The sequence below is a fragment of the Thunnus albacares genome, chromosome 13 (genome assembly GCF_914725855.1).
Source record: "Thunnus albacares chromosome 13, fThuAlb1.1, whole genome shotgun sequence".
In the NCBI taxonomy this organism is placed as follows: domain Eukaryota; kingdom Metazoa; phylum Chordata; class Actinopteri; order Scombriformes; family Scombridae; genus Thunnus; species Thunnus albacares.
The window spans coordinates 13,175,728-13,189,324 of NC_058118.1; the positions used below are offsets into that span (position 1 = coordinate 13,175,728).

The 13,597-nt window shown below is 41.6% G+C and overlaps 1 protein-coding gene and 16 non-coding genes across 23 annotated transcripts in view; 16 read left to right on the top strand and 1 right to left on the bottom strand.

Moving 5' to 3' along the window:
- Positions 1–57: 57 nt before the first annotated feature.
- LOC122995954 (cilia- and flagella-associated protein 54-like) overlaps positions 58–13,597 on the bottom strand; it is a 76,405-nt gene continuing 62,865 nt past the window's right edge. For all 7 annotated transcript variants that reach the window (XM_044371414.1, XM_044371415.1, XM_044371413.1 and 4 more), the window contains exons 55-57: positions 2,880–3,026; positions 2,636–2,756; positions 58–777 (exon numbers count right to left, since the gene is read on the bottom strand). In XM_044371414.1, the coding sequence (XP_044227349.1) occupies positions 608–777; positions 2,636–2,756; positions 2,880–3,026 (438 nt within the window). In that variant the 3' untranslated portion in view covers positions 58–607. The remainder of the gene's footprint in view (positions 778–2,635; positions 2,757–2,879; positions 3,027–13,597) is intronic.
- On the top strand, positions 7,498–7,569 carry trnah-gug. The gene has a single exon. It is a non-coding gene; the product is annotated as a tRNA-His (tRNA).
- trnah-gug lies at positions 8,808–8,879 on the top strand. Its single transcript has one exon. It is a non-coding gene; the product is annotated as a tRNA-His (tRNA).
- trnar-acg lies at positions 9,013–9,085 on the top strand. Its single transcript has one exon. It is a non-coding gene; the product is annotated as a tRNA-Arg (tRNA).
- trnah-gug lies at positions 9,475–9,546 on the top strand. Its single transcript has one exon. It is a non-coding gene; the product is annotated as a tRNA-His (tRNA).
- On the top strand, positions 9,680–9,752 carry trnar-acg. The gene has a single exon. It is a non-coding gene; the product is annotated as a tRNA-Arg (tRNA).
- trnah-gug lies at positions 10,142–10,213 on the top strand. The gene has a single exon. It is a non-coding gene; the product is annotated as a tRNA-His (tRNA).
- On the top strand, positions 10,347–10,419 carry trnar-acg. Its single transcript has one exon. It is a non-coding gene; the product is annotated as a tRNA-Arg (tRNA).
- Positions 10,809–10,880, top strand: trnah-gug. Its single transcript has one exon. It is a non-coding gene; the product is annotated as a tRNA-His (tRNA).
- On the top strand, positions 11,014–11,086 carry trnar-acg. Its single transcript has one exon. It is a non-coding gene; the product is annotated as a tRNA-Arg (tRNA).
- Positions 11,476–11,547, top strand: trnah-gug. The gene has a single exon. It is a non-coding gene; the product is annotated as a tRNA-His (tRNA).
- Positions 11,681–11,753, top strand: trnar-acg. Its single transcript has one exon. It is a non-coding gene; the product is annotated as a tRNA-Arg (tRNA).
- trnah-gug lies at positions 12,143–12,214 on the top strand. The gene has a single exon. It is a non-coding gene; the product is annotated as a tRNA-His (tRNA).
- On the top strand, positions 12,348–12,420 carry trnar-acg. The gene has a single exon. It is a non-coding gene; the product is annotated as a tRNA-Arg (tRNA).
- On the top strand, positions 12,810–12,881 carry trnah-gug. The gene has a single exon. It is a non-coding gene; the product is annotated as a tRNA-His (tRNA).
- Positions 13,015–13,087, top strand: trnar-acg. The gene has a single exon. It is a non-coding gene; the product is annotated as a tRNA-Arg (tRNA).
- trnah-gug lies at positions 13,477–13,548 on the top strand. Its single transcript has one exon. It is a non-coding gene; the product is annotated as a tRNA-His (tRNA).

The following is a 13,597-nucleotide window of genomic DNA, read 5'->3' on the forward strand; positions in this document are numbered from 1 at the left end:
AAATTAAAGATGCCAGAGATTTCAAAGATACAGATAAAGGACCATTGTGCCCTGCAGTTCAAGAGGTATCTAAAGAGTTGTTTATTCCCAACTCCAACAGTTCTCTTTCTTGTCTCCATTTACTGCCAGGTGGCAGGAAACAATGTGATTGGAGAATGAAGAATGTGAAGATAAAAAACTACATACATATACATATACATAATCAACATCGTATAGTACCTGAAAATATCCATAACATAACATATGCATTCTTTACATTAACATTGTTCAGTCTGTTAGCCATTGTAATAGCCTATTAACAAATACAGTACTTCAATTCTACACAACTCAAATAAGTTCATCATGAAATGTTTAATTGCACCAGGTTGCCCACAACATTTTCTTTTTCTCTTTAACGAAACAAAAAGAACCCCCCAGAAACAGAGACACACACACATGTGGCCATATACCCAATTCAGCATCAAGCTACAGTACCAGTAAAAGTTTGGACTCACTTTCTCATTCAAGGGAATGAGAAGGTGTGTCCAAACTTTTACTGTATATCTCTCAGTAGGCACAGCAGTGACACCTTATAAGTGTCATTCTATTCTAGTTATCTCAAAGCGGCTTAGCATGGAAGGCTTGTAGGACCGGAGGTGTTTGATTTGCTTAGAGAGGGAATCGGTGCCTGAGAGTCTCTCTCAATCTGGCTGGACTGGAGTAATAGCTGCGTGGAAGTGGATTGTGATGACTGGGCAGAGACAAGCTTTTCCACGGCATTGAGATCCAGGATGTGACCTGCAGAAACAGTGCAAGATAGAGTAATGTGACAAGAACTGGATGTTGAGTTTGCATGAATGCCCTGCAAATAGTTTAAAGCTGAGAAGCTGCTTTTCTAAGAGTAGAGCTGAGCCAATTAATAATTTATTAAAATAGTAAATTCACAGAAAATTAATCAGCAACAATTCTTATTGTTGATTAATTAATTTTCTAAATTAATTAAGTTTGTCAGATGAAACAACAGATGTAAAGATGTCATCTTGAGGTAATATGACATTTTACAGACAAACAATTATTAATTTAACTGAGAAAATAATTGTCAGATTAATTAAAAATTAAAAAGAACTGTTAGTTGCAGGGCTACAAAAGTGCAAAAGGATCACACAGGTCCTAAAATGGGTTTCATGTAAAATCCATATTTCAGTTATAGAGCTGGAGTCCACCTTCCATATGTTGGACAGAGTCCATTTGAGAGAAATGTTGAGATTTTGAATTTCAGACTGTGTTGTTTGGGTTGTGTTTTTAGCCACGCTAGCAGAGGGAGCTCTAGGGATGGTAGTGTCAGTCTGTCTGTCTACCACTTTGGTCCAGATTGAAATATCTATAACTATTATAACTATTGGATGGATTGCCATGAACCTCTGTACAGATATTCACAGTCTCCACGCACGGTTAAATATTTGCAAGTGTTCAACATTTAATTTAAGTCTTTTTAAGACATTTTTAATACCACATTGAATGCAATTTAATACCTGTTTCAAGGTCATACTGGTCAAAGAATAACCTGGAAGTCATTCTCAGGAGACTTACAATTATTTATTAAGTACAGGAGTTGATTCATATTTATGTCACAGTACTTCCCAGCCGTATATAAAAATAATTCCTAGTAATAACCAATTTAAGTTAGGTTAGATTTTTGCTCCAGAAACTCCACAGTTCCCTGCATGCATAACCATTCTTGCACCAGTCTCACTTGTATTTTATAAACGTATAACATCTCAAATACAAAAAATTAGTTATAAGTTATAAATAAGTTATAAATAATGTCACTGCTTATGGCAGGCAAAAAAAATATTCAAGACTTTTGTAAATGAAATGCAAGACTTTTTCTTTTCTTCTGAGGCCGTTTTTGAGGGAGCTTAATTCAGCACTTTTAAGACTTTAAAGGTGCAATGTGTAGAATTTAGCAGCATTTTATACATATAATATTCATAAGTATGTTTTAATTAGTGTGTAATCCCATGAAAATAAGAATCATGTTTTCATCACCTTACAATGAGCCCTTTATATCCACATAGGGAGTGGTCCCCTTCAACGGAGCCTGCCATGTTACACCAACATGTTTCTACAGTAACCCAGAATGGACAAACTAAACACTGGCTCCAGAGAGGGCCTTTCACGTTTTTTGCAAGTTTCATGGCAATTGTAGGTTTTTATACACGCTTGGAAGGAGAGGGGTATTTAATTAGTTACAATCTGCAACCTCACCACTAGATGCCACTGAATCCTACATACTGGTCCTTTAAAAACCAGCAGATACTCAGAGATGAATCCTAATGACTTTGGTGACCCCCTGACTTTTCCTCTAGTGCCACAGGCAGGTCATCATTTGGACCTTGTCCAATATTTAAGTTTATGACCAAATTCTTGTAAAACTCATGAAATTCCCATCAGCTTCAGCTGTACTTTGTATTAAATGCTAATTGGCTAATGTTAGCATGCTAACATACTAAACTCATGGTGAACATGCCAAACATTACACCTGCTAAACATTGTGAGAATGTCAGTCTGTTTATGTTAACATGAGTAAAGCCAAAAAGAGCCACCAGCGTGGATGGCAAAAGCATTGTACAAAAGTGTCAAGTTCTTTATTTACCAATTCGCAAAGTGGTCTGATCCAGTATGTGGAGGTAAGGGAGGTATATGTTGCTAGGTCCAGGAGGAGAGAAATACATTTTTCCATCATCCAACACCACACTCTCACCAAAAACAGACAGCTGAAACAAATGGAGAAAGAGAAGTAGATGTTAATGCAAGTTTTACCTTCTTTTGAATACTGACTGGTACCAATATGTCTACAGTATGTGTGTATGAGTATGTTTGTTTCTGTGTATGTTTACCTGCTTCTGGAGTAGTTTCTGTGTCAGTTTTAGAAGTGTGGTACTTTGCTTTCCTCTCAGGTCGCTGAGCAGCAAAGTGGCCCGAGCCAGAGTCACACTGGACCCTGGTGGCATGCATGTCCGTCCTGAGAGCAGGCTCACTGCTTCCTACAGACATGCATACAAAAGCAACACAGCAGAAATTCAACACTGGTTACCTTAAATTATTGTTATGTCAACCAAAGTGATGGTCATATAACAACTTTGAGTAAAATTCTTGAGATCAAAATACTTAATAGTCTGCAGGTGTACAAGGACACACATGCACACACATGAAGCAATATATTCCTGCCAATCACTTCACACTATTCCACTGATCTACAAGTGGCTGTAATGAGGCAAGAAATACAGCAATGTGCCAACAGGTGAGGAGGAAGAATACAGAATGCTGCTAGTTAATAACCATGCAGGATTTAATATACTTTCAAAATCAGCTTTTCATATGTTTCATGAGGAAGGAAATGGATACACACAATGGGCCTCATTCACTAATATGTGCGGAGAAATGTTCTTTGCGCACAAAATAAGTGCGCACACAAAATTTCCATCAGATTCATGACACGTTCTCTGGCTAATTTTGTTCTTACCACCATGCCACGTATGTTAGTGAATCAGAATCATTCTAAATTGACAGGCGCTTGCTCGCTATTGGTAATTAGCATAGTACCACACCCCTATTTTTCTATATAAGGAAAGCTCTGTTGGAGTGGTGCAGCAGTGGAGAGAGCTGTCACTCATTGAAAAGAGGGCCGTGATGGTAAAAATACAGAAAAACTTTGCTGCTAGTGAAATGAAAACAATAGTTTCAGAAATAGAAGCCAGACAAGGCAGATTTGGCTGGTAAACATGTCGTTGGCACAACCCTTTGGAGCCCAATCCTCCAAACCCTGTATACAGCCTGCATGCCTGTTGTCGTCTGTAACAAAATACAATTTATAATAAGTTGATAAATGTGTAGATCTGTGGAATTGATTTAAATAAATCCTTACTACTGCACCAGGTGCACATTGTGTTTTATCTCTGTCCACAACAGGCTGTGATGTACCAAAAACACACCACCCCTCCCTGTGCCACTACTGAACTTACAGGCTGTGAGGACACTGAACAGGCTGCTGGTTAACCCGCTGCATATATATCACGGCCAAATCTGATGGGGGAAATTAATCAGGGTCACATTCCAATATGGAAATTCCAATATGTAAACTATTGTCATCTATAAGTGAGAACAGGACAATTTTAATATGTTAATAATTTCATTACATTTATGATGATTTCTGGATTACAATGTCTTAGCTAATAATTCTATAATTAGTAAATAGTGTATTATTTGCAATTTCACACTTTTAAATGCTGTATATTTAGGGCCAATCATTTTTAATAATTGTAGTTCTAATATACTGTTTACATTGAATAAATATTGACCATATCATTTTTTAAAACCATGGGAAGTTTATGATTTGTGCATACGCATGGTCTAAGTCAGTTCTAAATTTGTTAAGAACGAATTCAGTGAAGAACAAATTGATGAATTTGTGCTTAAAATGTTTGTACGCACTGTTTCTGAATGAGGCCTATTGCGTTTTGGTGAGTATGACTCAATGTAAACTTTATTTTTTTTGTTTAAACCTATAAAATGCAAGGCAAATCTGGACATCTGGTTGTGAAGTGGACAATGCATCTCACTACAGGCCATATGTTGATGTCCTGCAACCTCAAAATTTCAAATTTGAAATAATACTATCTTTATTACATTCCAAATCCCTTGTCTAGATAAATCAACATGGGATGCTAATATATGGATGAGCAAAACAACTAACATAAATATGACAATGGGTTCAATGCAGGGCACAAAATTAGCATCAGCCATCATTGGAACTTGACTGTCTTTTGTGATTACAAACTGTAAAAAGTCCCAAACACAAGCAGAGCAGGGACAAGATGCGGAATTAGTTCACTAATCTATGATGATGTGAGTAGAGGAGGATACCACATGGCATGCACAGGTGCGCACGGCGAGCGGTGAACTTCACACACAATGAACTTACGTTGGGAGAGCAGGCACGTCGTTACACATTGTGGCAGTCCCAAAGACTCATATAAATAGGTTAAATGAGAGTTTGAGTATATGACAGCTTGTAGCACATATAATGGCTCTCTACTGAGATGACTGCGTGTGCGTAACGTGCCCAGCGATGCCAGTGTGTTGCTGGTCATTGAGCATATTCACTACTGAATGAGTTAGAGAAAACTCAGACGTATCACGCAGGTAGAACCATATAAAAGAGCATGGTGAGGCCCAATATGCCGCTGCACAAATGTCTGCCACTGTCATTCCACTGAGAGCTGTGGAGGAGGACAAGGTACTCGTAGAATGTGCACGAACACTCAGCAGTGGATCTGTCCCCGCTACAATATATGCCTGTGTGATCTGTGCCCGTCTCCACACACCAGTGTTGAAAAGCAAACCATTTTGCTGTGTAAGAGGCCATAGTAGAGGGGGCTCTCACTCCCTGGATAGTGTATACCACTTCATGGGGCAAACCTAATCTTTTCAAGCACTCCCATTCAGGGGCCAGGCCCATAATCACTGACCTATCACTGGGAAGTGTAGGATCAAACCGTCCAGCTGCAAGAGTATGTCTCTGCTCACTGGAGTTGCCCGATAGCAGCTGTATTGTTGTCAGGAACCATGATGCGCTCATGCGTCCTGGGGCCACCAGAATGGCTGCTACTGCAGGTTCTCCTCCTGAATGCACACTAGAAGGCGGGGTATCATGGATACCAGGGGGAAAGTGTAAAGGAGGGCTTTGGGCCACAGACAGTGAGAGAAGTCATACACTCCCAGTGGGAAATTGTCTCGTATGTTCATAGAGAACCATAGCGTGCACTGTGCATCATCTCATTCGGTGAACAGGTCCAACCCCACTCTCCCGAACCTGTCCCACAACGTTTGAATAAGTGAGATTCAGCCTCCATTCGTTTTGAGAGGGACCTTCATGTTACATCAGATCTGCAGTTCAGTTCTGTTTGCCTGGGATATAAACTGCTCTGATGGAGTGCAGATTTACGTGAGACCACAGCAAGGGGTTTCTGGCCGTTTCCAGCAGTTGAGCTGAGAGAACCTTACCCTGGCAATTTATAAGCTGCTGCTGTCATGTTGTCTGTCCTCACCATCACATGTTGTCTGTCAGCAGTGGGGGAAAGTGCTTCTGCACTTTCAGCACCATGGACAGCTCCAGGTAGTTTATGTGGAGAGACAGTGCTCCAGCCACTTTCCTCACATACTGTGAGACTGATACATTCCTCCCCATCCGAAGAGAGATGCATTTGTGTACACCAATATGTGTATATACACTTCACACACAGTGGACTTATGTTGACAGAGCAGGCAGGGACAGTTGTTACACACTGTGACAATCCCAAAAACTCGAACAAATAAGTTAGAAGAGAGCTTGAGTATATGACAGCTTGTAGCACATATAACGGCTATCTACAAAGATGACTGTGTGTGCATAACATGCCCAAAGCTGACAGTATGACGTAGCTCTCCCAAGGGGAATCCCTGCTGCCAGAACATGACAGGTTTTCCAATATGTCCGGTCCAACTGCAGTGAGGAAGGGACAGTTGTCATGTGTCTTTGTGATGTAACAGGTCAAGGCGGAGACGGCCAAACCATCTCTGGAGTTTTCTCATGTGAAGACCCAGAGGAAAGACACCACATGACTGGCTGACATCATACCTGGCAGGCACATCACAGATAAAACTGTCACCATTTTGCAAGGCACAATGTGCAACAGGAGAGACCTGAGCACTTCCAGTCTGGCTGGGGACAGTGTTGCTCTCATAATGGATGAATCCAAACACACTCTCAGGTAAATTATTGACTGGGAGAGAAGGGGACAGTTCTTTCACCAGTTCATGGTAAAACCCAGCAGTGAAAGGTGTTTTACAGCTCTGCCGTGTGGAGTGCTGCACTCTCTCTGGAGAATGCTATCACAATCAGGTCATCCAGAAAGAATAAAAACCTGATGCCTGTCCTGCGTAATAACTCCAGGTTTGTTTGCACACAGTTTGAGAAGGTGCGTGGAGCCAGAGAAAAACTGAAAACAAACGTTTGTACTGAAAATGGACTCTTTGAAGGACAAACACAGGAATTCCCTGTGTGTGGGGATGATTGGCACATGGAAATTTAACCTACAAGTAAAAATACTTTTGTGACATTTGACGCATCCTCCTAAATAGCCAATGAGGATGCTCGGAAATACTGGGGGCATGTCCACTGAAGGCGCTCAAGGCACGCCCCACATACCTTTAATGTGTAACTGAAAACCTTTGTGCAAATCTTCTTTATGCACTCATACATAGGAAATTATTTGTACAGTTTTCTATAGTTCAGAAAATGTCATGCACAGCTACATATTTCCTTACAAATTCAAAAATTAAATCTATTTGTTCAGATATTTTTTACACATTCAAATGTTTGAATTGATTTAATCAAAACGTTTTTACACATTAACACATTTCAATGTATTCATACAAAATTTAACTACATCGACAAAGCAATCAGAGTGCCACGTGGCCGTGATCGTATAGTGGTTAGTACTCTGCGTTGTGGCCGCAGCAACCCCGGTTCGAATCCGGGTCACGGCAGTAGCTGGAAGGGTTACTGTTTTACCTTGGTGCTTTCATTGTGTCCAGCCTCCGTTCCATTTGACAAAACTTTAAACTGGACAGCTCATGCATATTTCCCTGTTTGAGGCCCCATATTTTCTCACTCTCTGTAGGGCTAGTGGCGCAATGGATAACGCATCAGAAGATTCTAGGTTCGACTCCTGGCTAGCTCGGTATCAACTTTAGCTTCAAACAAAAAAACCCCACATCTTCTGTATTTCCCAGACCAATCCACCACACGCCGATTATCAAAGGACATTTACGCACGAGAAGAGCCAAATGGTAGATAAATGCTGCTTAAGCATGTGCAAAAAGACATGTCAACCCTTCAGATTCAAAGAAATCATTAGGCCTCTGTGGTTTCAATGTTCAATGCTTTTCATCTCGACTGAAAGTTCCAAATCTGACCCTGAAGGAAAAAAGTCACAGTACAAGGTAAACCATCATTGGAACTTGACTGTCTTTTGTGATCAAAAGATTCAAGGAAACCCATAAAGATGTAAGAGTAATACTAAGCTCCAAACATTTAACTACAACAACACAGTAATTTGAAGGCCTCGTGGCAGTGATCGTATAGTGGTTAGTACTCTGCGTTGTGGCCGCAGCAACCCCGGTTCGAATCCGGGTCACGGCAGTAGCTGGAAGGGTTACTGTTTTACCTTGGTGCTTTCATTGTGTCCAGCCTCCGTTCCATTTGACAAAACTTTAAACTGGACAGCTCATGCATATTTCCCTGTTTGAGGCCCCATATTTTCTCACTCTCTGTAGGGCTAGTGGCGCAATGGATAACGCATCAGAAGATTCTAGGTTCGACTCCTGGCTAGCTCGGTATCAACTTTAGCTTCAAACAAAAAACCCCCACATCTTCTGTATTTCCCAGACCAATCCACCACACGCCGATTATCAAAGGACATTTACGCACGAGAAGAGCCAAATGGTAGATAAATGCTGCTTAAGCATGTGCAAAAAGACATGTCAACCCTTCAGATTCAAAGAAATCATTAGGCCTCTGTGGTTTGAATCTTCAATGCTTTTCATCTCGACTGAAAGTTCCAAATCTGACCCTGAAGGAAAAAAGTCACAGTACAAGGTAAACCATCATTGGAACTTGACTGTCTTTTGTGATCAAAAGATTCAAGGAAACCCATAAAGATGTAAGAGTAATACTAAGCTCCAAACATTTAACTACAACAACAAAGTAATAAGAAAGAAGCGTGGCCGTGATCGTATAGTGGTTAGTACTCTGCGTTGTGGCCGCAGCAACCCCGGTTCGAATCCGGGTCACGGCAGTAGCTGGAAGGGTTACTGTTTTACCTTGGTGCTTTCATTTAGTCCATCCTCCGTTCCATTTGACAAAACTTTAAACTGGACAGCTCATGCATATTTCCCTGTTTGAGGCCCCATATTTTCTCACTCTCTGTAGGGCTAGTGGCGCAATGGATAACGCGTCTGACTACGGATCAGAAGATTCTAGGTTCGACTCCTGGCTAGCTCGGTATCAACTTTAGCTTCAAACAAAAAAACCCCACATCTTCTGTATTTCCCAGACCAATCCACCACACGCCGATTATCAAAGGACATTTACGCACGAGAAGAGCCAAATGGTAGATAAATGCTGCTTAAGCATGTGCAAAAAGACATGTCAACCCTTCAGATTCAAAGAAATCATTAGGCCTCTGTGGTTTGAATCTTCAATGCTTTTCATCTCGACTGAAAGTTCCAAATCTGACCCTGAAGGAAAAAAGTCACAGTACAAGGTAAACCATCATTGGAACTTGACTGTCTTTTGTGATCAAAAGATTCAAGGAAACCCATAAAGATGTAAGAGTAATACTAAGCTCCAAACATTTAACTACAACAACAAAGTAATAAGAAAGGAGCGTGGCCGTGATCGTATAGTGGTTAGTACTCTGCGTTGTGGCCGCAGCAACCCCGGTTCGAATCCGGGTCACGGCAGTAGCTGGAAGGGTTACTGTTTTACCTTGGTGCTTTCATTGTGTCCAGCCTCCGTTCCATTTGACAAAACTTTAAACTGGACAGCTCATGCATATTTCCCTGTTTGAGGCCCCATATTTTCTCACTCTCTGTAGGGCTAGTGGCGCAATGGATAACGCGTCTGACTACGGATCAGAAGATTCTAGGTTCGACTCCTGGCTAGCTCGGTATCAACTTTAGCTTCAAACAAAAAAACCCCACATCTTCTGTATTTCCCAGACCAATCCACCACACGCCGATTATCAAAGGACATTTACGCACGAGAAGAGCCAAATGGTAGATAAATGCTGCTTAAGCATGTGCAAAAAGACATGTCAACCCTTCAGATTCAAAGAAATCATTAGGCCTCTGTGGTTTGAATCTTCAATGCTTTTCATCTCGACTGAAAGTTCCAAATCTGACCCTGAAGGAAAAAAGTCACAGTACAAGGTAAACCATCATTGGAACTTGACTGTCTTTTGTGATCAAAAGATTCAAGGAAACCCATAAAGATGTAAGAGTAATACTAAGCTCCAAACATTTAACTACAACAACAAAGTAATAAGAACGAAGCGTGGCCGTGATCGTATAGTGGTTAGTACTCTGCGTTGTGGCCGCAGCAACCCCGGTTCGAATCCGGGTCACGGCAGTAGCTGGAAGGGTTACTGTTTTACCTTGGTGCTTTCATTTAGTCCATCCTCCGTTCCATTTGACAAAACTTTAAACTGGACAGCTCATGCATATTTCCCTGTTTGAGGCCCCATATTTTCTCACTCTCTGTAGGGCTAGTGGCGCAATGGATAACGCGTCTGACTACGGATCAGAAGATTCTAGGTTCGACTCCTGGCTAGCTCGGTATCAACTTTAGCTTCAAACAAAAAAACCCCACATCTTCTGTATTTCCCAGACCAATCCACCACACGCCGATTATCAAAGGACATTTACGCACGAGAAGAGCCAAATGGTAGATAAATGCTGCTTAAGCATGTGCAAAAAGACATGTCAACCCTTCAGATTCAAAGAAATCATTAGGCCTCTGTGGTTTGAATCTTCAATGCTTTTCATCTCGACTGAAAGTTCCAAATCTGACCCTGAAGGAAAAAAGTCACAGTACAAGGTAAACCATCATTGGAACTTGACTGTCTTTTGTGATCAAAAGATTCAAGGAAACCCATAAAGATGTAAGAGTAATACTAAGCTCCAAACATTTAACTACAACAACACAGTAATTTGAAGGCCTCGTGGCCGTGATCGTATAGTGGTTAGTACTCTGCGTTGTGGCCGCAGCAACCCCGGTTCGAATCCGGGTCACGGCAGTAGCTGGAAGGGTTACTGTTTTACCTTGGTGCTTTCATTTAGTCCATCCTCCGTTCCATTTGACAAAACTTTAAACTGGACAGCTCATGCATATTTCCCTGTTTGAGGCCCCATATTTTCTCACTCTCTGTAGGGCTAGTGGCGCAATGGATAACGCGTCTGACTACGGATCAGAAGATTCTAGGTTCGACTCCTGGCTAGCTCGGTATCAACTTTAGCTTCAAACAAAAAAACCCCACATCTTCTGTATTTCCCAGACCAATCCACCACACGCCGATTATCAAAGGACATTTACGCACGAGAAGAGCCAAATGGTAGATAAATGCTGCTTAAGCATGTGCAAAAAGACATGTCAACCCTTCAGATTCAAAGAAATCATTAGGCCTCTGTGGTTTGAATCTTCAATGCTTTTCATCTCGACTGAAAGTTCCAAATCTGACCCTGAAGGAAAAAAGTCACAGTACAAGGTAAACCATCATTGGAACTTGACTGTCTTTTGTGATCAAAAGATTCAAGGAAACCCATAAAGATGTAAGAGTAATACTAAGCTCCAAACATTTAACTACAACAACAAAGTAATAAGAAAGGAGCGTGGCCGTGATCGTATAGTGGTTAGTACTCTGCGTTGTGGCCGCAGCAACCCCGGTTCGAATCCGGGTCACGGCAGTAGCTGGAAGGGTTACTGTTTTACCTTGGTGCTTTCATTGTGTCCAGCCTCCGTTCCATTTGACAAAACTTTAAACTGGACAGCTCATGCATATTTCCCTGTTTGAGGCCCCATATTTTCTCACTCTCTGTAGGGCTAGTGGCGCAATGGATAACGCGTCTGACTACGGATCAGAAGATTCTAGGTTCGACTCCTGGCTAGCTCGGTATCAACTTTAGCTTCAAACAAAAAAACCCCACATCTTCTGTATTTCCCAGACCAATCCACCACACGCCGATTATCAAAGGACATTTACGCACGAGAAGAGCCAAATGGTAGATAAATGCTGCTTAAGCATGTGCAAAAAGACATGTCAACCCTTCAGATTCAAAGAAATCATTAGGCCTCTGTGGTTTGAATCTTCAATGCTTTTCATCTCGACTGAAAGTTCCAAATCTGACCCTGAAGGAAAAAAGTCACAGTACAAGGTAAACCATCATTGGAACTTGACTGTCTTTTGTGATCAAAAGATTCAAGGAAACCCATAAAGATGTAAGAGTAATACTAAGCTCCAAACATTTAACTACAACAACAAAGTAATAAGAACGAAGCGTGGCCGTGATCGTATAGTGGTTAGTACTCTGCGTTGTGGCCGCAGCAACCCCGGTTCGAATCCGGGTCACGGCAGTAGCTGGAAGGGTTACTGTTTTACCTTGGTGCTTTCATTTAGTCCATCCTCCGTTCCATTTGACAAAACTTTAAACTGGACAGCTCATGCATATTTCCCTGTTTGAGGCCCCATATTTTCTCACTCTCTGTAGGGCTAGTGGCGCAATGGATAACGCGTCTGACTACGGATCAGAAGATTCTAGGTTCGACTCCTGGCTAGCTCGGTATCAACTTTAGCTTCAAACAAAAAAACCCCACATCTTCTGTATTTCCCAGACCAATCCACCACACGCCGATTATCAAAGGACATTTACGCACGAGAAGAGCCAAATGGTAGATAAATGCTGCTTAAGCATGTGCAAAAAGACATGTCAACCCTTCAGATTCAAAGAAATCATTAGGCCTCTGTGGTTTGAATCTTCAATGCTTTTCATCTCGACTGAAAGTTCCAAATCTGACCCTGAAGGAAAAAAGTCACAGTACAAGGTAAACCATCATTGGAACTTGACTGTCTTTTGTGATCAAAAGATTCAAGGAAACCCATAAAGATGTAAGAGTAATACTAAGCTCCAAACATTTAACTACAACAACACAGTAATTTGAAGGCCTCGTGGCCGTGATCGTATAGTGGTTAGTACTCTGCGTTGTGGCCGCAGCAACCCCGGTTCGAATCCGGGTCACGGCAGTAGCTGGAAGGGTTACTGTTTTACCTTGGTGCTTTCATTTAGTCCATCCTCCGTTCCATTTGACAAAACTTTAAACTGGACAGCTCATGCATATTTCCCTGTTTGAGGCCCCATATTTTCTCACTCTCTGTAGGGCTAGTGGCGCAATGGATAACGCGTCTGACTACGGATCAGAAGATTCTAGGTTCGACTCCTGGCTAGCTCGGTATCAACTTTAGCTTCAAACAAAAAAACCCCACATCTTCTGTATTTCCCAGACCAATCCACCACACGCCGATTATCAAAGGACATTTACGCACGAGAAGAGCCAAATGGTAGATAAATGCTGCTTAAGCATGTGCAAAAAGACATGTCAACCCTTCAGATTCAAAGAAATCATTAGGCCTCTGTGGTTTGAATCTTCAATGCTTTTCATCTCGACTGAAAGTTCCAAATCTGACCCTGAAGGAAAAAAGTCACAGTACAAGGTAAACCATCATTGGAACTTGACTGTCTTTTGTGATCAAAAGATTCAAGGAAACCCATAAAGATGTAAGAGTAATACTAAGCTCCAAACATTTAACTACAACAACACAGTATTTTGAAGGCCACGTGGCCGTGATCGTATAGTGGTTAGTACTCTGCGTTGTGGCCGCAGCAACCCCGGTTCGAATCCGGGTCACGGCAGTAGCTGGAAGGGTTACTGTTTTACCTTGGTGCTTTCATTTAGTCCATC